The following is a 24192-nucleotide window of genomic DNA, read 5'->3' as shown; positions in this document are numbered from 1 at the left end:
GTAACTTTTAACAATAGTGCATTTTTGCATCAGTTGCATAATTTAACTAATCAATTAGCCTTCATGTAATAATTACATGAGTAAACCTAAACGTTTGTTATGACTTTGAAGACTAATGCTCAATTATATAGTATATGTCCTAAACTACCAAGGAAGTAGTTTGTAACTTGACAATGAGATCATTAAGATCGATATTGTGATACTCTTTGAATTTAAAAGTATATGCAACGGTACTATAGTATAAACCTAGTTCTCAGCGACTTCTAATTATGACATTTAATACATGCGTCCTTAATTAGGTTTACTGTTTACTAAATGTATCGTTATCTCGAGTTGTAACACACACAGACCGGCATAGGATATTGACAGGTAATTTCACACGTGTAATGTACTTAACGCTTTAGTGTTTTTACGATTGAAAGCATGTTTGTTTTTCATTTATATCAGTCAATATCTTCTGTAAATCGATTGCATGCAATTGTTTCATATCATAACGGTCCGTATTCCCATGTCAATCAAGAAGGTCAAAATTAGTAATTACAATATACGGTGTAGATAAATTTCCTTTCATATTCAAATCAAGTTCCAAAAGGCATTAAGTGTTTGCTGTGTTTGTTACACATTTACTCACGTTGTCAATTGTATTCATTGAGATGATTGCTTGTTATATCAAGTTAGAAAACATGGCCAACTATCTAATAAACGATAGGCACAAGTATCATTTAACTTAAAAAACACTTCGTTAGTATTCACAAACATTCATTCTCTCACCATGAAGCTTTTTTTTTATATTCGTTATCGTTAGTAATATGTCGCCCTTACAATTCTGCGATAGTACTGTGGACGATAAATGCGTATATGGTGTAAGAAGTTTCATGTCATCTCTATCTATATGATCTTTAGCAACATACAGACAAATTTCATATCGACCTTAATAATATGCTGGAATGACTTTTTAAATGAAAATGATGTCTCAAACTTAATGTTCTTAAACATATTTCTTTCAAAATGTCCTTAATGTCAGAAAACAAAATACGAAATAATTCAATCTTCAATAACTTACCATCGCTTACATAGCGCTGTAAAAGTATATTCTCTTTTCACATAGTCATCTGTGTAACGTGAATGCATATCAAATCTCTTTGCAAATATATTCTGGTGCTCATGAAAAGAAAATATACAATACGAAAATAACAGTATTGAAACATAATTTTACGTTTGAAAAGAGTTATATTACTATATATTGAGTTTAAATTCTACACAATGTTTTTTTCCCCCAACCATAGCCCCACTCCCGCTGCACCCCTCCACCTCCAAATAACATATGGGAAATATTTTTATACAGTTCTGATTGTTTCTACTCATTTTACCAAGTTGACTAAATATTTTAAAATCACAATTAAAAATTGAATCATTGTAATGATTGCTGTTGTCAAACCTCCGTAACTTTGGCAAAAATGTTCTAGAGCAACCATTTAGATTATTCATTATTTGGAAATAATTGTGTTCCGAAGCTTGTTGCATTTGTAATTTGCCTGTTAATGATTTCTTGTTAGCCTACTATCAATAAACAGAACATATATATTTATGCTTTTGATTATGGCTCTTCTTCTCATTAATAGAATATTCGACGGAATAGTTTACCTTCAACTACAGACGACAATCAAAGTAAGATGTTTAACCATAATTGTTTCGTTTTGTCATGTCATCTAGATATACAATCAAGTTATTAACTAATACAAATTTGGGTCGCTACATCGTAGATAACGTTGTGTGACTTTCTGTTTCATTGACAGTATGTATGTGATACAGCATTTGGTGTGTTACTTTCGACAACTTGCGACAATACAAAATTACAACTGATAACATTGTAAACAAGTCAACTCCTTTACTTTCGAAACTTGTTTTAGAATATAGAAATTTTTTCCAAACGTATTCACGAGTGCTTTTAACACAAATTATAAGACATGGACACGAAGATAACTGTTTCATTATTTCGTTGTATTATCCTTACCATGACATATCTGATATTAACATAAATTGATACCAAATAATCTAACACAAACAATGATATATGTACCAAATTTAATGTAAAGGTGTTCATGTGTCTTTTCTGAGAATTGTCTATTTCCACATCACCTGCTTCAATTTTCTTGGCAAGATATTTTTAACGGTCAAGTATCAGTATACAGTGACACGTTATTTTACAATTTGAACACAAAGCATATTAAATATTTTCAATGTTTTTCTCTCTTTTTGACAGTGGCAAATTACTTCTTTTATCAACGTTCTGAATATCCAAAGGACTGCCGGGACGTTCAAAGTCAGTGTTCTACGTCCAACTCCAGCGGAGTATTCTTTATCAAGCCAGATGGATTTGAAGAACCATTTGAGGCGTACTGCAACAATAACGTTGGCGGAGGAGGCTGGACGGTACGTTTGCTTGGAAATGTTGATGTCATATATAAAGCTTTTCGCTAGCATCTAGGTATCATGACATTAACATGTGTAGTCGTAATCAATAAGTCGCATACTCCACTCAGTAACGTCGAAACTGGGAAAAAAAAGCTATCATTTTTGGAGAAAACCTTCTTTAAAAGTTACAAAAATTGGTAAAATAAAATGTCCATTTCCCACTATTTGTATGCAATGGAACGAGTGTATTCAAATGGTGATAGTTTTCGAAATCTGTTTTTCTATTTTTATAGGTCATACAACGTCGCGACGGCGGTGCTGTTAATTTCAATAGGAGTTGGTCACAGTATAAAGATGGATTTGGTTTTCTCTCAACTGAGTTTTGGCTCGGCAATGAAAAGTTATCATATTTGACGAATCAAGCAGACTGCGAACTTCGTGTGGATATAGAATTATCTAATGGAGCTTCTTTCTATACAACATACAACGGTTTTCGTATCACTGATGAATGGGGGCAATATAAGGTTACACAAATTGGGGCATACGAAATGAATCCACGTAAGTAAAAGCGAAACGTTAAGAATAATGTCATAACCAATTTATTTCTAATACAAAATCTTCAACGAGATCGTTTTCAAAAGTCTGTATAACCTTTTGAATACAAGTCTTTCCTTTCTTGATATTTACCGTAAAACTTAATATATATTTTCATGACTGATAGGTAATTTTGAAATGCAAAACACCAGAAATGTAGTATTGATGTTAAAATTCCATATTTTGTTTTTGAAATTACCAACTAGCGGGTACACTGTTTACTCCATGTCCTACTAACATGATTTACGGAACCTGCAGTTGCAAAGCAACATGTGAAGATCCCAACGGACAATCTGGTTGTAATAGGGACTGTTTGGGTACTGAGGGTTGCATCTGTTCAACTGGTTTCTTAATGAATGGGAGCGACTGTATCAGTGCGAGTGAATGCGGGTGTGTCGTTGCAGAGGCCAACTTGGTTATACCAGTGAGTATACTCGTATGAATTTCAAAATCACGTAACATGCAAATGAAACATAAATGACACTTAAGCTAAATAACATTGCGATTACAAAACTGCAAGAACGAAATATATTTTCAAATAAATATCTTTCTAATATTTTCAACAATTCAATTCTAGAATGGAGAAACATACGTTAACGATGACTGCACACAAGAGTGTTCTTGTAACAATAACCGACTGATCTGTGAAGACTACAGATGTAGTACCAATGCTGTGTGTGATGTCAAAACTGAAGTACGGCAGTGCTATTGTGATGAGGGATACGATGGTGACGGTGAAACTTGTGAATCCTTGTATACAGACTGCCAGGATGTTTATGACGCTGGACATAGACAAGATGGCATTTATACAATCATGCCTACTGGATGGCCTAGTTCACCATTCAACGTAACTTGTAAAATGGAGAACGGTGGAGGATGGACCGTAAGTTTTGCTTTAAAGCAAAAAATGGAATGTTTTAACTATGCTTCTGTAATTTTATTATTAGCATTATTATTATTATCATATTGCAGACGGTAATGTAATACGAGTTTCGGTTTTCGGTGTGGATAAACTTTTATAACTCCATAACAAGGATTAGGTTTATCAAAACTGCTTATGTAGATGTAAAGGGAGGCAAATCTAAGCATTGAAGAAAGAGACAAAACAAAGACAATTCCAAACTGAATTATTATTCTATAACTATATAGTCGTGCTGTATTTCTTACATTTACTTTGTCTGTCAGCATGCTTCAACTACTCCCACAATTATCTTTCTAGCATTAATTTTACCCGCTATTTTTCCAGGTGTTTCAACGTCGTACTGATGGCTCTACTAGCTTCTATCGAAACTGGGCTGCGTACAAAGAAGGGTTTGGTGACATTTATAACTTATGGCTAGGAAATGAAAAGCTTCATTACTTGACGATCCAGAGAAACTACAAGCTTCGATTTGACATCACTACTTCTGATGGATCGGCTAAATATGCTGAATATCCGGAGTTTCAAATAGAGTCTGAAAGCAACAACTACAGAATGAATAAACTCGCTGATCGTAGCAGTGGAAACACAGGTTTGCTGCATGTTTGATATTGCGCATTGCCTAGGATAATATGTCAAGTTAAAGTTCTTGATGTTATTATTACCTACCAAATATGTCTAACCCCCTCAAAGAGGGTTTGTTGTAACACCCATCCCCATTCACACTTCACGCGCACCTTTTTCTCCGGATTTGTCAACGAAATAATTAAAATTATATAGTTTATAATCCATTTCAAGGAATGTGGGATCAGTCACACACATTACTTAGAACGCAAAAACCGATAAAAACAGAACAATTAATTAAATAATTAAAACGACCATAGTATTGTTTATTGTCTCTCCCCTTTCAGTGACCTCAATCAGTTGCAATTGATTTGCAAAAACTATTTCCTTTTGCCAGTTTTGGTTTTAGAGTCTTGAATGAGCAAGAAAGTTTTGTATCCAACGGTATTTGAGAAAGTATTCTCACGACTTAAAGAAGAAGGAAAACAACTACAAACCATCTCGTCCCGTGTGGTCCCGTTACTTTAAAGAGACCGTATAGTAGTAGGTATTTACGTATCAACTGGATACCGTTGGTATCATTGACAACACTTTGAAGTAGTCTGACTATCAGATGAACAAGAATGTATGCTGAATGAGCAAACATCAATAAGAATAGAAAATATTATAGAAGAAAAATACGACCATATATCTTCACAGAACCATTAAAAGAAAATTAAAAAAGAGCTTGCAGTGAACACATACCATTAGCAGAACAATGTTTCTTATAACATATGTGAAACAATGATATGAAGAAGAGCCATACATTGTGTTTCAAGACATTGAAAAACCGAGACATAGAATGCAATTAAAAATGTGAAAATAATAAGTAAACCTAGTTAATGCACAGCTTAGGATTTAGTTCTCCGTTAAGACCAAATATAATGTTTACTAATTTTACCGTACTGTTTAATATCAGCAGACAATAATTTCGTCTTAGCAAGTTAAGTTTGTAAATTACCATACATTATTTAACTTAGATCCAGATAACTTAGATTGAGAAAGAAACTTATTTAAATTAAAGAATAACAAAGAATAAATCAGCACATGAATTATCTAATGATCGCGGTTTTATCCCATTAACAATGAATTCTAAATCTCTTTCAATGTGAATCTCTCTCTCTCATCCCCCCCCCCTCCCCTCCCTCCTTCTTCCCAGTATATTTTAAAACTAAGATTACGTCCCGACAAACATTGCAAATTATCAAGATACTAACGTTATTGTTGAAGGACCAAGTACCACTGACGGTTCTTGCTGTTTTTCTTCACAGGTAATTATCTCTATTACAGCAGAGGAAAACAGTTCAGCACACATGACCGAGACAATGACGCATGTGGCAACTTCAACTGCGCAGAGAAACACATGAGCGGTTGGTGGCACTATGATAACTTTTGCTCTAAATGTTATGGTGACAATTGTCACCGCTTCCAATACAGAGACAACGGCGTCTACAACGGAGTCAACGGGGAAATGATCTACTCTTACTATTATTATTATTACTGCAACCCAGAATTCGTTGAAATGAAAATTCGACCAACCTCTTGACTTGATGAAGGATCACGTATAATGGGATTTCTCCCTAACGCATTGTTGTATAAGGAACCTTATTTACTGAAATCAATTGGCGTAATAATTATGAGAAGTTAACTGGAGGAAACGAGACAATGTTATTATCTGAACAAATACATTTGAATTATGTATCATCTTCGAGGATGAAAATTATCTTTTATATTGAACATATTTGTTCAAATGTGGTAAGCAGATTGATCAAGTTAAATATTGTTGAAACTACAGACTCGTCATTGAATCGTCCATTATTTACACTAAGTATTTTAATTGATTGTTATAAATTGTAATGAGACTAAATAAAACACAAAACAGAATTATTTGTGTGTCTTTATTTGGTTTATTGTATTTATTACCTTAAAGTATATAGTATATGAAGTATATAAAGTAATATAGCTTAATGTAGTAAATATATTTACAATAGAGCAAAACGTACATATGGTGACAATCATATCTTTCATAATCTTCATGTTTCGTGCAGTATATACAATTAATATTTCTTTATAGTTTTTAATGCGTTATGAAGAAGAACATTGAACTTGAAAACTTTGAGATGAAATGATCGGACAAATGTATCAAACTTCAATTTATTAATTGCTTGATTGAATTACACACTACACCCACCCCTTAACAAGGCCACAATAGCATGGGTAAAACGTCTCCAACTAGCATATCTCACTCGACATATGATTGCCTGCGAAATTTAACTTCTGTGACCGGAATGATTTGCGATATTAGAGGTAACAGTTTGCCATAGGTGTTAGCAACTCATATTTTAGTTCACGTTGCGTAACTTTCCCATTCGCCGGCGAATTTCTAAAATGCCTGCAATCATCTTCAAACCTCTTAATAAGTAAACCATCTGTTTTATGGTGTGCTAACATCTGCAAAATGAAAAAAAAATGCAAACCGTAAAGCACTAGCTTGTTTTCCCTTCCGTCAAATGTACATAATTCTAATGTTGATATGGCACGTATAAACAATGCGAGATTCTTGATAAAAGAGGCGATTTCCACTTGATGATATTTAAAGGGGTGGTGCACTAAAATACAAGTAAGTGATCAGAACAACATTTATTTTCGTTATTTTTCTGTGTACTCATAGCAACATCAATTTTTAGACATGCTTAACTGTTGTAATGCTCCTTTAACGACAAAGTGTTATTTCCCCGCACCTTTGTTTCTCCTACATTTGTACTATAAATACATTCACAATGTTGTAAATTAAGAGACTGTTCCGGCATCGCCCTCTATTTAGTACTTTACATTATCCAATTTTAAACATAGCAACCTTGTAGCTTGGAGCCCCTGGGAATCGGTTAAAGTAAAATGGCACTGCAAGGGAAGCAAAAGCACTGCATCAGCAGCCTGTGATATGTCATTCACCCGCCAAGGTCCATGTAAACTACCTACACCTATTTTAAAGATGTTAACGAGTACACTCGGGACATAAAGGGAAGGACACCGAATGTAAATAAATCCTAATGTGACTATTTTCACTTGAACGACACATAATGTAACAAACCGTGGAAGTAACTTAATGTTAATAATGTAAGCTGAATACGCGCTTTGTTCTTCTGATATCTACACCATATATAGGAAAGATCGGTCATCAACAGTTAACCAGGACTATGGCCAGTATCTTCAAATTGACTAGTTATACTTGACGTAACACCAGTATGATTACATGGGTAGACTCTCAAAGTAAAGTTACTAGGGTTAAGAACAGATCAAGTAACTTGATGTTTCGAGGGTGACTTTAAAACAAAAGTATTTCCGTTGCGGGTGAACAAGGCTGGTATTTTATACTTTACAAAATAACTATATGAAATCAGCAAATAAATTTAAATATGTCACTGACAGCATATACTTTATGATCAGCTATGAACATTAGTGAGTTAGTATTTACACTTTCATAATGGATCGAATAGAACCATGAATTAGTCTCGACTTGACTTGCTGATTGAATTGCTCTTCGGTGGCAGATTCTCTCAGTTTGCTATAAATTCAACATATTCAAAATGAAATTGAACCTATTTTGGCCGAGTCAAGAGCGTGCTCATACAAGGACTTCTGTTGTTTGGATGAGCAATTTCGTGATTTCGACACCTCTAGACACCAGGATATGGCACTCTCGTGCTTTCTGTATTTCGAACACAAACACACTTACTCGAATATCTGAATGTACCATACAATGTCTTATCAAACGCTTGAAAATCAAACGTTCTTGCATCCCTCTAGAAATATTTCATGATATAAATATTGAATATGTAGATTTTCCCTTCCTCGCAGTCTCAGTTATCAACATTTTCCCGGAGATATAGTCTCGTGACCTTTTTTTATATTTAATAAACCGTTTCTCATCTCAAGTGTCCATCGTGACACTAAATTCATTCGCCATTCTCATAGATCTCATTATACCATGCTATAAGAAAATCAATCGAACTCCCACACTTCAAATGTAGTCCACCCCATGTGATCATGTCAGAGTTTGCGGCCCCTCCCCTCCCCACCCCATCACCCCTCCCCTTACAAAAAAATAATTCACATATATTGCTGTTCTGTATCTCTAAGTGTAGGGATGATTATTACGGCCTGGTTATTAATTGAAAATCATCACCTTCTGTATCTTTACAAAAAAAGTTAATTATTTTAACGAGAAACTAAAAGAACAAGACTTACTCGGATTAATTTTCCAAGGGTATGGTATTTTTTGGTTAGTTATGCTTACAAGACTATCATAACTTGTACAACCTGTTTAAATGGCATCTGTTTGAGCGTCATAGTCCTTCGGTTCACGTGTTTATCAAATTCTCTGATATGAGTCCAATTCTTTGAAATTTAGTTTGCTTAAAACATTTAATTCTTTTTCCAAAACTAATTTACTAATATTTTAATGATATAATTTATGATATTTTTCCAATGGTTTATTTTATTTCATCTGACAATAACGTGTAACTTATATGTATCATTAACCATTTACCCAATGTAGTAACTGATTTGTACAAAGCATTGAACTCAAATTCAGTATGCCACTGACATTCGTTACTTGACTAAGGTGAAAATTGTCGTATCATTACATTTGATGCCGACGACAAAACTAATTATACTGCAAACCAATATACGCTGAAGAAATATACGGAAACGTAGATCGATAAAAAATGAAACTTGAATGCTTGCCAATGCATATAGTTTGTATTACAGACTAAACAATCATTTTATATTCCTGGCAGTGATTCCTTACACAACTTTAACAACAATTGATCGACCTGCTGTGGTTTTAATGTAGCAAGAGCAGTATGCAATGATTGTCACCCTCTGTGACGAGCTAATTAAATGTTTAAAATACTGGTTTATATTATATATTTTGTTTAAGGAGTATGTAAGATTAAATCTATGACTGAAAAATGAGATGATAATTATTAGCATTTGTCAGGTTTTTATACTTTGCTCTCTAACCCCCCCTCCCACCCCTCCCCTTTATGAGAGAGGAGGAAAGGATGTTAATTTTGTTGACAAGTTGACAACTTTCATGAGTTTGTATACGTGTGGGGTATAAATATCAAGCATACTGTCGGGTCTTATCTTATAATAGAAAATGGAAGTGCTGCTACTAAACCAGCTTCTTCTTAAATACACATAACGGCTAACTGCATATGTCAAATTTTCGCATTATGCGTCTTTGGTGACCCAACACAGGCTGACTTTATTTACGGGATTAAGTATGCTTTGAAATAGTGATAGAATATCAAATACGGCTGAACAGTGTACTTGATTTCGCAACGCATATACTTGTTTCATTCACTCAGCAGGGTTGGGAACGAAATGGATCTTGTGGGATCCCATTGTAGTGTTGGCTCTGTGGAGAAATGTGTTAATGAACCGTAATGTTTTAAGGGCTATACTGATTTCTAGCTTGCATACAACATTTCCGAATAGTAATATCCGACAACTATGGAAGGCGAGTTTGCGTCATCGCCTGTTCAGATTGGACATTATCTAGATTTGCATTCTATAATGTTCCGCAGTTATAATTTGCTCACGCTAAGAATTCTTTCCGCTTATTGCTAACATCCTGATTCAATAATCTCACGAAGTTTATGAACGGAACAAACAGAAAATCAAGATTGAAGAGGGACAACTTTATGTATTACATAATGCATACCGTGTAAGCTTTATATAATTGGTAGCGTTGAATAAGCATCATCACGCGGGATAATGTATGGTATGACAGGTAGCCAGCGTTCATGCTGTGAGGGCAGAAAACCAATTTGTTGTCACCATTCTTAGTGTCCAAGAGTTAATTTGTAATCAACGCTTGTAACGATTGCTTTTGATGATACGATATAGGCTCTAAACTAGCAGCGCAAGAATGCTGTGTATAGTGTTAGGCAACGTATTTCATATCGTCCAGTGCATAGGTCTAAGAGGATAGATGTCCCCTTTCCTTTCAGAAATATCGTAAAGGTGGTGGCTGTTAAGAGGCAACGTGGTCCTATATTCGTCAACTTTTGAAGAAAAATATTGAATAAGTTTCAACTATATATATTTACTCCTAAAGGAAAACTTTAGGAATTTCTATGTATGTCAGTGTAGGTGTTAAGGCCTTTTTTTGTGTGGGTTGAACCAGCCTGAAGATTTGATTCGGAAAATTGTGTTCTGGCGAAATCTTAATGCATCTATACGTTCTGGTGTTACATTATCGGTAGTTATTACTGTATATTACCAGTCACAATACTCGTTGAACACTTTAGCCCAATAAAAGGAACACTTTGGTTACATCACTTATACTTATCGATAATTTAAGTTCTTACTCAGAGCACACATTGCGGTTGTCTTCGTTGACAAAGGTTCTTACATTTTGATTTATGACATTTTTCAGTCAATCAGTTTTAATATTTTGCTTCATTACATCTCTCTTTTTTTATTACATTTCGCGCCAACAAGAAATTGCATATTACGTTAAGATCACATTTTGCGGTGAAAGTTATTACACACCTGGTTAAAATTACATTTTGCGTCAATTCTTACATTTCGTAGCTTGATAGATGCCTCGATTGTCTTGGTACACCGTAAACATGTCTTATGGTATAATTTGTCTTGTGTACTGATTTAAAGCAAAGCCCTTCACTTCTACAATAGTATATTTATATATAAATCTGAAGTTTCCATACAAGATATGTCATGACTATATTCAGTATATGTTGACTGATTCACAGACTCAAGGGGGTGTTGATATCATCAGCTTCATGATGCACCAGTTTGCTTGTGTTGTCACTAGCAAGGATGTCATCCTACAAAACAAGAAATTTTAGAATTCTAAAGATGCGATAAAACCATCAATAAACTCTGTATATAATGTTAACAAAAAAAAAAACATGTAACACGATCTCAATTGACACAGGATGGTCTTATTTGTTGATCAAATATGACTTCATATTAACAAAGCGCGCGAAGGAACTTTAGCATTGATATTATGTCCAATATGGCTGAACATTTTATTACAGATGTAAGGCGTATCATAACTATAATTATCTTAACCAGCGGTGGGCCCGAAATGTAACTTGCGGGATCCCAATGTAATTTTCTAGCATTTTCAACGTGCCTCAGCACTTACGAAAGTACCTACTTTTGTTCACTTGTGATTTGTCTCTGGAGCAATATGCTTATGAACGGTAATATTGTTAATAGTATGATGATTTCTAACATGTATACAACATCCCACAATTGTAGTTTCCCTAAACTTAGCAGGGTCAGTTCTCGTCATCACCTGGATAGATCTAGCTCTTTATAGGTTCATTCTTATTTAACCTATAGGAGCCAGGTCGTAAGCTAGATCTTTACACATGTAATATAAAACGTTAGCAAATACTTTTTCCATGTGCTTGTGTGTACTTCATTACCCCCCCCCCCCTCCCCTCACCACCTTTCAAGCCAGACAATGGTACGTATACACATAGGATCTTTAATCTTAAATAGTGAGATTGTTCATTTACGCAGTAGATTCCTGTCATAAGAAAAAAACTTCTACATATACTTGAGCACTCTCGTTATTCTTCAATACCTGTCATGTAATAAAACCTCTTTATCTAGATACCATAAAGACTTGTAGTGTAGACTTGGGTATCTACTTAGTTCAATTACCGCTGTTGTTGTTCGGAAGTGTTCATTTGTTCACGCTAGGAATTGTTCCGCTTATTAACTTCCCCAAAACGATAATCTGCACTAGGTAAGTAACGTTACAGAAAATCACGATTGAAGAGAGAAAAAAAATATGTAAGCTATATAACAGTGTAACTATGCATGCATGTAAATGTTGGCAACTGGCTTTATCTTTTGTGTTGTCGAAGCCACGAATATTACATTTGTAATATCGAAAGGCAGAATCCCAGAGTTAACACATCTTCAAACTGTAGATGGCAATGTGTAAATATTTCCGCAACGTGACGTAACACGTCTTTCTTGACCGACTGGAAGTTTCCATAGTGGATGGGTGCCTTTGAATCCTTATCTGTGTAAAACTGAGAGACAATATCTAACGACGAAGAAGAACAATGTAATCTGGCTGCGAGACATCATTATTTTACAATATTTTGAATGCACTTCAGGTCATCCGTTGTTTTCAGGAACAACGAGGATATTTCTTACCTCTTGAGATACATTTCATTTGAGTTGTCATTCATTCCAGACCAATACATTAATCAATATGGAGCCTTCCGTGATTGTTCGAGCAATATTTGCATTCTTGTGCACAACAGCGATCGCTTTTACGTCCTCGGAAGAAATGGTGAGTTAAAAGTTTAAAAGTTTTCGTTCTTGTTTCTCATAAATCATGAATCTTTCTTGTTTGTTAGATGTTACAATTTAAAGAAAAAAATATATGGTAGAAAATTCAATAATTTGATAACCTTTCTTTAATGTATCTTTCTCGCTTGTTAGATTTGATAATTTCCACAAAAATATGTAGAAACTCAAAATACTTGATAACCTGTTTTACAAGTTATATTTTCAAAATATCAAGTTGAATATGGCGACTGATAAAACAGTAAATGCACTTTGCTTATAATTCTTCTTAACCAAAAATCCTCGTTTTCCAATTAATAATGTATCTTCAGCAGCCTACATCAAGGTGTGTTTGTGCTGCAAAGATTTGCACTGGAAGTAATACAAAACTAATTTGCAATAACAAATTATATTTTCTGTTGAGTAACATATCAAATTTTACATTGCCTTGATAAACGTTTTGTCATATTTTTAATTAACAACACACATTCTCGCTTACACATCCTCAAGTGTATATATTTTACCCATTTGTCGCTAATTAATGTTATATAACACAAACGATCAAGTATTAGAATTGTCTGTTTTACTGAATGGTTTAGTATATAACTGTTAACATTTTCAGAATAAAACAAAAAATTCGCGAAAATTATTTTAAGACAGTTGAACGGGTAAATTCAAAACGCAATCCATAACATTTAAATAAGGAAAATTGCCTATTAACGAATCGATTTGACTACATTTGTACGCAAATTATTGTCAGACTACAATATAGGTTTATCTTACCCGAAAAAAAAAGAGACTTGACATTTGATTAATTAAATGATTCCATCTTTATCTCAACAGGTTTTAATTAAAGCCAAAAATAAAAATAATATAATAACAATCAATTCCCACTTTCTGTAACATTAAGTCGGTCGACTTCTTGTCCAAGTAAAGCCTTTACCCTTTCTCGCTGCCAATATTCTACGTTAATTATTTGCGTATTCTATATGTTATAAGTGAGAAAATCTGGTAATAGATTCGAGATCATTTATTACTTTTTCTCTTTATCATATATTTTGTTTTTAATTATTGTTGAGCGTTGATAGGATACTAAGTTATGGTGAATATATTCATATCATACTCAAAGTATCAACAAAGTTGTTTCAATATCATAGGCAGAACATAAACATGAATTTCGGAAATATCTATGCTTAAAGCTTGAACAAATTTTCTGACAGCATTTGTAATTAAAATTAGTCTACTTTTTCTTTGTTTGTCTATCAACGTCATTTAACGAAACTTATTTCTACACTGTCTAAATTTTTATGTAGTAAGAACAGATGTTTCAGAACCTTGCTTCTAAATATTTTAATATATACCGCGTTTAGATTTATTTGATCACTTCTTATTAAGATGGGGTTAATTTTTTAAACCTCATTTATATATCTGTAGTACCAGTTTGATGCATGTATATCAAATTTGCATATTCAGTTCGATATTTAACCTGATCAAAATACATTGACGATGTGATTGGACAGCCATCATGAGGACCTTCAGCTACTTTTTTTTTTGTTAAACTCCATTTATTGATATTATTCGTTTCAAATGAACAAATCAATTTCAAACTTTAATTCGGATTTGCTACAAAGTATATACACGATTAAATTTACGACCAAACAAAATAACACTAATTCTCATAAACATATTAAGAGGGGTCAATTATTGAAAGTAACTTCAAACACAATGTATTTTGTCTAGCAACAATTGTATTTAACAGTTAGCTTAAACGCAAAACTAACATAAGTAAACGATGGTTTTCATGATTTGTAAGGCTATAAGGCACAATTATAGAGCTTATATTATTGCAATATCATAGGCGGAACTGTAAAATGATAACGTTGCTTGTCAAAAAAAAAAGAATTTCATATTGTAACTTCGGAAATATCTATGTTGGAAGCTTGAACAAATGACACTTTCTGACAATGTTTGTAATTAAAATCAGTCCACTTTGTCTTTGTTTGTCAATCAACGTCATTTTACAAGACAAAGTTATATTTTTTTCTAGATTATAAAATGTTCATAGAGAAAGAAGATATGTTTTAGAAACTTGCTGCTATATACGTTTTAATATATTTCGGGTCTAGTTGGATTTTATACTTTTTATTAAAAGTAACTTTAAACACCAATGCACTTTTGCCTCCGTCGCATAATTCAACTTAACAATTTGCTTCCATGTAATAATTATATGAGTAACCTCAGTGGTTTTCATGACTTTGAAGACTAATGCACAATTATGGAGTTTATGTCCTAAACTACCAAGGAAGTAGTTTGTAACTTGACAATGTGATTCTTACAAAGGTACCATGGTATAAACCTAGTTCTCGGCGACTTCTAATTATGACATTTAAAACATGAATCCTTAATAAGTGTTACTGTTTATTTAGTGTATCGTTAACTCTAGTTGTAACACACATAAACCGGCACAGGATATTGTCAAGTAATTTCACACGTATTACTTTTTAAAGTTCTAGTGTTTTTACGATTGAAAGCATGTTTCTTTTCATTTGGATCAGTCAATATCTTCTGCAAATCGATTGCATGCAATTGTTGAATATCATACCGTTTCGTAATTCCATGTCAATTAATAAGGGTCAACATTATTAAATACAATATACGGTGTAGAAAAATTTCCTTTCATATTCAAATCTAGTTCCAAAAAGCATGACGTGTTTGCTGTTTTTGTTACACATCTACTCACGTTGTCTAATTTATTCATTGATATGATTACTTGTTATATCAAGCTAGAAAACATTGCCAACTATCTAATAAACGACAGGCACAAGTATCATTTAACTTAAAAACACTTCGTTAGTATTCACAAACATTCATTCTCTCACCATGAAGGTTTTTTTTTATTCGTTTTCGTTTTTAATATTTCACCCTGACAATTCTGCGATAGTACTGTGGACGATAAATGCGTATATGATGTAAGAACTTTTATGTCATCTCTATCTATGTGATCTTTAGCAACATACAGACAAATTTCATATCGACCTTAATAATATGCTGGAATGACTGTGTAAATGAAAATTATCTCTTAAACTTAATGTTCTTAAACATATTTCTTTCAAAATGTCCTTAATGTCAGAAAGCAAAATACGAAATAATTCAATCTTCAATAATTTAACATCGCCTGCATAGCGCTGTAAAAGTATATTCTTTTTTCACATAGTCATCTGTGTAACTTGAATGCATTTCCAATCTCGTTGCAAATTTATTCTGTTGCACATGAAAAGAAAATATATACTAAAAAAAATAATAGTATTGAAACATAATTTTACGTTTGAAAAGAGTTATATTACTATTTAGATATATTGAGTTTAAATTCTAGACAATGTTTTGTCCTTCAACCCTAGCCCCTACTCCCGCTGCACCCCTTCACCTCCAAATAACATATGGGAAATATTTCCATTTAGTTCTGATTGATTTTACTCACTTTACCAAGTTGAGTCAATATTTTAAAATTACAATTAAAAATTGAATCATCGTAATGATTGCAGTTGTCAAACATCCGTAACGCTGGCAAAAATGTTCTTGAGCAACCATTTGGAAATACTTGTTTTCCGAAGCTTGTTGCATTTGTTATTTGCCTGTAAATGATTGTTTGTTAGCCTACTATTAATAAACAGAACATATATATTTATGTTTTTGCTTATGGCTCTTCTTCTCATTAATAGAATATTCATCGGAGAAGTTTACCTTCAACTACAAATGACAATCACAGTAAGATGTTTAACCATAATTGCTTCGTTTGCCATGTCATCTAGATATACAAACAAGTAATTAACTAATACAAATTTGTGTCGCTACATCGCAGATAACGTTGTGTGACTTTCTGTTTTATTGACAGTATGTATGTGATACAACATTTGGTGTGTTACTTTCGACAACTTGCGACAATACAAAATTACAACTGACAATTTTTCCAAACGTATTCACGAGTGCTTTTAAAACAAATTATAAGGCATAGAACTGTTTCATTATTTCGTTGTATTATTCCTACCATGACATATCTTACATTAACATAAATTTATTCCAAATAATCTAACACAGAAAATGATATATGTACCAAATTTAATGTAAAGGTGTTCATGTCTTTTCTGAAAATTGTCTAATTCCACATCACCTGCTCCAATTTTCCTGGCAAGATATTTTTAACGGTCGAGTATCAGTATGCAGTGACACGTTATTTTACAATTTGAACACAAAGCATATTTTAAATATTTTCAATGTTTTTCTCTCTTTTTAACAGTGGCAAATTACTTCTTTTATCAACGTTCTGAATAACCAAAGGACTGCCGGGACGTTCAAAGTCAGTGTTCTACGTCCAGTTTCAGCGGAGTATACATAATCAAGCCAGAGGGATTTGAAGAACCATTTGAAGTGTACTGCAACAACGATGTTAGCCCGGGAGGCTGGACGGTACGTACGTCTACAGGGAAATGTTTTAGACATATTTTAAAAGTAATAAAGCCTTTCGCTAGCATGTAGGTATTATGACTTAAAAATGTGTTGGCGTGATCAATAAGTCGCATTCTCCACTCAGTAACGTCGACATTAGGAAAATAGTTATCATTTTCGGAGACGATCTTCATTAATAGTTACATCAATGGGTTGAACAATTGCCCGTTTGCCAATAATGAAGTGGTGCTAGTGTTCGCAATCTATTTCTTTTCTGTTATAGGTAATACAACGCCGTAACAGTGGTGCTGTGAATTTCAATAGGAGTTGGTCACAGTATGAAGATGGATTTGGTTTCCTCTCAACTGAGTTTTGGCTCGGCAATGAAAAGTTATCACATTTGACGAACCAAGCAGAATACGAACTTCGTGTGGACATAGAATTATCTAATGGAGCTTCTTTCTATACAACATACAGAGGTTTTCGCATAACTGATGCATGGGGGCAATATCAGTTTAAACATATTGGGGAAGTCGAAAGTAATGCCGGTAAGCAAAAGATAACGTTAATAATAATGCATCAAAACTCCATTCCTAATACAAAATAATAATTCGTTTTCATCAATCTGCATAATCTTAATTAACATCTTCTATTCTACTATTTTACCGTTTAAGTTAGAAGTCATCGCACCTTTATGGGGTATTTGAATAATATTTGTGATTTTTTTTTTAAATCGGATGTTGTTTTCTTGATTTTACCAACTTGCAGGTACATTGATCTCTACATGTCCTACGAACATGATCTACGGACCATGCAGTTGCCCAGCAACATGTGAAGATCCCAACGGACAATCTGGTTGTAACAGTGATTGTTTGGGTAGTGAGGGATGCATCTGTCCAGCATCAATGCCAGTGAATGCGAATGTTTCGTAGCAGAGGCTAACTTGGTTATACCAGTGAGTTTGAATGACTTTTTTATTTTAATGTCACGTGACTATGCAAATTAAAAAAAAAATGATGCTTAAGCTACCTGACATTGTGTTAACATAAAATGTAATACAAACCTAATGTGTAATAAATACCATGTTTATTATTACATGAATTCAATTATAGAGTGGAGAAATATCCGTTAACGAAGACTGCACACAAAGGTGTTCTTGTAACAATAACCGACTGATCTGCGAAGACTACATATGTAGTACCAATGCTGTGTGTGATATCAGGAATGAAACACGACAGTGTTATTGTAATGACGGGTACGAAGGTGACGGTGAAACTTGTGAATCCTTGTATACTGACTGCCAGGCTGTTAAGGACGCTGGACATGGCGATGGCGTATATACAATCATGCCCACTGGATGGACAGAGTCTCCATTCAATGTTCACTGCAAAATGCACGGCGACGAAGGATGGACCGTGAGTCATTTCAACGCTGCTAATTTATGCTTATTAATAAATGTTTTCGAACTATATATGCATTAAACCATTTAACTACATTCAACAATATAACAAAACTGAAGGTACTAAATATGACAATTAATATCTTAAAAGACCTTGAACATTTGAATACTATTCAGTTATGTTCCATCGATTGTAATCCAGAAAGTGACAACAATTTAAAGAGTAATTCAATGTGATGATATTTATGATGAAATCTTTACGACGATCTGTAGAGCTTCGCTTCTTAAGATTTTTTTTAAACCGTAGCGATGTCCTTCCGCTGATAACAATGTCTCTTTTTATCGTTTCCTTGGTAGGTTTTTCAACGTCGCACTGATGACGATATTAGTTTTTATCAAAATTGGACTACATACAAAGACGGCTTTGGCAACAGCAGAAACTTTTGGCTTGGGAATGAGAAACTATATTACCTGACCAATCAGAACCCTACCAAACTACGACTTGATATCAATACTTCAGATGGGACGAGTTTATATTCTGAGTTTACAGAGTTTCAAATAGAGTCCGAGGACACCAACTACAAAATGAATAAACTGGGAAGCAGGACCAGTCCCAGTGGATCTGCAGGTTTGTTGTTAATATGTTAAATGTTTGCAATTCATATTCATCATCAGACTGATGCATCAAGCGTCAATTTTGAGTAAGGATTGATTCCAAAATTGTGACAAATGTCATGTGAATGTTAAGTATATACACAGTTAGGTTTTTGACATACTGTAACACAAGATTTTGTTGAAATAAAACCACCCGACCATTACCGGCTCCGTCATACGTCCTCACACTGGTTAGGTGAATGGGATGAAATCTAGCTTGGAGTCCATTTTAGTAGTGTGAAAGCTAGAAGCTACTATTTTTTGATGTAGCCCAAACACCAATTATGGCACAAGAAAGATATAATGCAAAAGTGTTAACCAACACATGATGAGCTATAAATGGTATTCCTCTATACTGGCAGCATAAATTAATATCAAGGAACGTGTTATTTTGTCGTGTAACTATCTTTGTATGTCATTAATAAATGAAATAAACACAAAAGGTCGCATACGTAACATTTGATAATTAACTTTTGATTTTAATCAAAATATTAATGTAAATCAGTTTTGTATTCCCATTATACAAGTATCTATTTAGTAGGAGACATAACAAGGTAAACATAAAGATAATTAGTTTTGTTTTCACAGTTAATGACAGTCACACATACATGTAACAAACGCACACAAGTTCCTTGCAAAACATGTGACGTATAATACTATATCAGTCGATCAGTTCCCGGCAATGCTTGAAGTTGTATGATTTATCCGATATGATTGCTAATCTTCTATCTGCATCGCACAAAACAACAGTAGTATGACTACCAAAGAAAACATGATGTGTACCCACGTGTAAAATGTAGCGTGAATATGCAACTTCTCAGACCAGCGGGAAACCTATAAACATCATGTTAATTAAGCCTGATTTCAACTTCTATTCAACAATCTATACAATCTATATATTTATGTAAAGCAAAATTCCCTCCGGGAAAATGATGAGCTACAATACATATTTCAATAAGCTTTCATTGGATACAGGAAACTAAATTTTAATATTCCAGTTCTTAAAATGTGTTAAAAATAAAATAAAGATATAAAAAAAACAATGTTTCCCTAATAAATGTCCATTAGACAACTGAGACCCCCCCCCCCACCTTTTAGTAAGTGGAAATTTAGTACGTTTTCTGATTCATAGAAAGGTGTGGAAACGTAGCGAACTGCTTACCTTACATTTTATTGTTCACAAATTAACCACTGATGGTCTTGTTCTTGATGAGCTAAAATACAAGCTTTCATTAGAATACAGGAAACTAAATGTTAATATTCAGTTCTTAGAATATTGTTAAATTAAAATAAAGATATGAAAAAAATGTTTCTTAACATCTGTCAATTAGACAACTGAGACCCCGCCCCCTTTTAGCAAGTGAAAAATTAGTACGTATTTCTGATTGATAGAAAAGTGTGGGAACGTAGCGCGTTGCTTACCTTAAGTTTCATTGTTCACAAATTAATCAATGATGGATATGTTCTTACTTCTCAGGTTATTATCTCTCTAGTAACAAAGGGAAGCAGTTCAGCACATACGACCGAGACAATGACGCATGTGGTAACTTCAACTGCGCAGAGAAGCATAGAAGCGGCTGGTGGCACAATGATAATTATTGCTCTTTATGTGAGAGTTACAGCTATTGCCATTATTTCCAATACAGCAGCAGCTGTAAGTCATATTGTACTTATGAGAACCTTAACGGTGTCTACAATGGAGGCAACGGGGAAATGATATACTCTTATCATACTACTTACTGCAACGTCCAATATGTAGAGATGAAAATTCGACCAACCTCTTGACTGAGTTGATAACGGATAGTCTCTCATGTGATTCATCTCAAAACCATTGTGGACTAAAAATATTTAGTATCTGAACAAATACCTTAAAATGATGCATCATCTAAGTGTATTGACAACTCCAAGGAAGATTGTAATTAGGATATTATTTGTTCAAAATATGAGTGTCAGAAAATAAATATGCAAACATTACTCTGTGATCCGCATTCTGGGTCGATATGGACCCAAATAATCATTGAATAAAAAAATAAAAAAATAGCACTCAGCCATCTTACATCCTACAACATTCATTTAAGTATTGAAATGTAGCTAAGACCATGCGTTTGTGTAGAAAACAAATAAAAAGGAGGTTACTCTGATTCCTTTTAGTAGGTGGGGCTCAAATGTCAAAGGTCAATCTGAAAATTACGTAATTTGGCTAAAAATCGATGTTCGCATCGAAAAAATCGTGACAGAGAGTAGAAGTTGAACAGACCCCCTATTATATTTGGAGTAAATCCTAACATGTTTTGAACATATTCTGAGCATTTCAGCAATAAATCTATAGAGAGTTCTGAATAAAATGCAAATGTCCTCAAAATTTCCTGTAATTTGACACCAAATTTGTCCAAATCCATTCTTTTTTGAAAAAATTATCGTTCCCGAACGCTACATCCTAGGTACGTGATTTTTTCTTGTTGTTTTAGATATTTAGGCCACTGCTTCATTTCTAATTAATAGTTATGACATAGCGCCCTCGCATTCTTTTGTAAATTGATCGCAACCGCAGCTGTTGCGTCATACTGTGCACGTACACTTGCAAATATGGCGTCTACAAGTGTACCACGCACTGCACGCGGCTACCCCACATTTACGGCCCAAGAGGTCTAAGAGATTTGGGACGATTGGTCCGATACTATTGATGATGAGGACCAGGACGTTCTGGTCGAAGCAGTGTTTTAAGATTCGGTCCTTTTTGAGGATCCAGAAATTGTAAGTCAATAGCGTTGTTTACAACAAAGGCTAGGCTAGGTTTAGAGTTATGCCAACGTTAGGCTGTAATTGTAGAATGTAAACAAAGAAAACAACATGTACTAAAATGAAATCAGTCATACTCTGTCAATCCTCAACAGATTTCAGAAAAGTTGGTATCATCTGAAAGAACAACCCCAGACAAACCCTTTATCAAATATTTTGAAGTCAATTTTGAAGTCATTAATGATTTTATTGGGTATTTTGGTGTTTTCCATTACAAACAAATTTTCGTCCTAATTTGCATAATATAATTTTCATATAATTTGCATTTTTTTGTAATTTATCAATTCCAAATTTTGTTCCCTATTGATCTAAATCAATATCCTAATATAGAAGTTGTCCCTAACCTTATAAACCAGCCCTAACAAGATAAGTGCCCAAAATCCTAATTGTGTGCCCAACCCTCCATGCGGAAAAGGATTTTCGTTTGAAATTTCAATGTTAAGAAATTCAAAATAATAAAAAAACAGAAACAGAATCATTGATGGATCTTATTCGGTTCATTGTGTTTATTAACCCCAAAAATAAACATAGTTTCCGGAAGAAAATATTTTGTGATCTATATGTTTGATAATGATAGAGAGCACTTCTGTGTCTCCGGAAACTACTTGAAAGATTTAGTGGAAGTTTAGAGGGTAAACCCCTTATATGCTCTTACTCATTATTTTACGTAAATTTTAATTTTCCAGGGGAAGTAACCCCTAACCTTCCCTCACTTTGCGGACGCTTATGTTTCTAGGCAAAAAATATAACTGGGATCTACCCAATGTTTTGGAACAATGTTTACATGTTTTATCCTTTGCCTTGATAAAATGTCGTTTTATTTTGCAAACGGAAGTCCGTGATCAAATTACTCTAATGTTACAGAACTGATCAAATTGTTAAGATACCATGATCCTTAAGACAGCTTTGTACATCGATTCAATCATCCTTTCCCCCTCTCGTGAAGAATTTGAGCAGGTGTTTTTATCTCAATACATTACATGTATAGAGATATTGTAACAGTAAGTGGGACTCTCTCTTCTCTTAACAAATTTTCAGCGTCTTCATACAAAGTTCTTTTTCTCTGAAATTTCCATAGCAAGCATATATCATATAGGCCAACAAAAGTTACTATTTTTTATTCGAGAATTGTATCTCATTCTATGACTTTTTCACCGATTTATGTCCAAATTGGGCCAAATCGGTCTGAAACACAGTTTTTCAACCTTTTTTTGCACACGCTCCGAAACTTGTGTTATTGCGCAATCGTTAAACACTTCTCAAAAGCCATGAAATGCATTGTGGGAGCTTAGCCCATCACTATATTTTAGTACACTGCGGCTTGAATATCGTCTGAAAATCCGTTTAAATACATATTCATAAAGCAGCAATCGAAGTGCTTCAAGCAAAACAAAAGAAGTTGAATATTCATTAAATATCTGTTTGCGACGATGTCGGACTCACAATGTGGATGAAATTCGGAAATTTCTTTGCCTCGGCTTGAAAAATAAAAACGAAACGTAAGTAAAATCCTTTCATCTTTCGAATTGCACATTTTCCATTTTCAAGAAAGTACCACCTCCATCGTCCGGTCGATTGTTTAAAACAAGTTAAACAATGATTTTAGGCTAAATTCGGAGTTGTTCCAGCATTCTGGGTTGAATTAAAGTGACATTTTTCAGGTTGCACTTGTTAACGGGCATCAACGTATCCTATCGTGGTTAATTGCATATGTACATGTATATGCACGTTACCATAGTGTGTAGCCTAGGGTTATAGTTTTAATTATTCTATAGTGCAGTATATTCATATTACGGGACCGTGTGTTTATGATTTCTGTTGTTTGCTTTCAAAACATTGTTTACGAATGCAATGTCGTTGCCTTGAAGTTTGAAGGACCTAAGCACTTAGTAGTAGGGTAGTGATAGTACAACTACACAATACTAAGCATATGCTGGTATAATTAGTTTACTACTGACTAGAACTGTCACTGGTGGTTCTCAGCACTGGCAATACCTTCATGCCCAGTATATAATAT

At 33.9% G+C, this 24192-nt stretch overlaps 1 protein-coding gene across 1 annotated transcript; it reads left to right on the top strand.

Annotated features, from left to right (window-relative positions):
• The first annotated feature begins 809 nt into the window (after positions 1-809).
• LOC139973920 (uncharacterized) lies at positions 810-22296 on the top strand. Its single transcript, XM_071980810.1, has 9 exons — positions 810-863; positions 1623-1668; positions 2264-2433; positions 2709-2973; positions 3216-3433; positions 18436-18738; positions 19080-19350; positions 20854-21030; positions 22271-22296. The coding sequence occupies exons 1-9, from the start codon at positions 810-812 to the stop codon at positions 22294-22296; spliced, it is 1530 nt and encodes a 509-aa protein (XP_071836911.1).
• The last annotated feature ends 1896 nt before the right edge of the window (positions 22297-24192 follow it).

This window comes from Apostichopus japonicus, chromosome 9, assembly GCF_037975245.1.
Source record: "Apostichopus japonicus isolate 1M-3 chromosome 9, ASM3797524v1, whole genome shotgun sequence".
NCBI lineage: Eukaryota > Metazoa > Echinodermata > Holothuroidea > Aspidochirotida > Stichopodidae > Apostichopus > Apostichopus japonicus.
Note: the sequence above shows the minus strand (reverse complement) of the source record. Positions and strands in the feature narration are given on the sequence as shown.

What these genes read in the sequence shown, in the direction of transcription:
- LOC139973920 (XM_071980810.1), top strand. Translation starts at nt 810, where the DNA reads ATGTCGCCCTTACAATTCTGCGATAGTACTGTGGACGATAAATGCGTA. An exon ending in AACTACAGACGACAATCAAA is followed by an intron (nt 1,669 to 2,263) that starts GTAAGATGTTTA and finishes TCTTTTTGACAG; the next exon opens with TGGCAAATTACTTCTTTTAT. An exon ending in TTGGCGGAGGAGGCTGGACG is followed by an intron (nt 2,434 to 2,708) that starts GTACGTTTGCTT and finishes CTATTTTTATAG; the next exon opens with GTCATACAACGTCGCGACGG.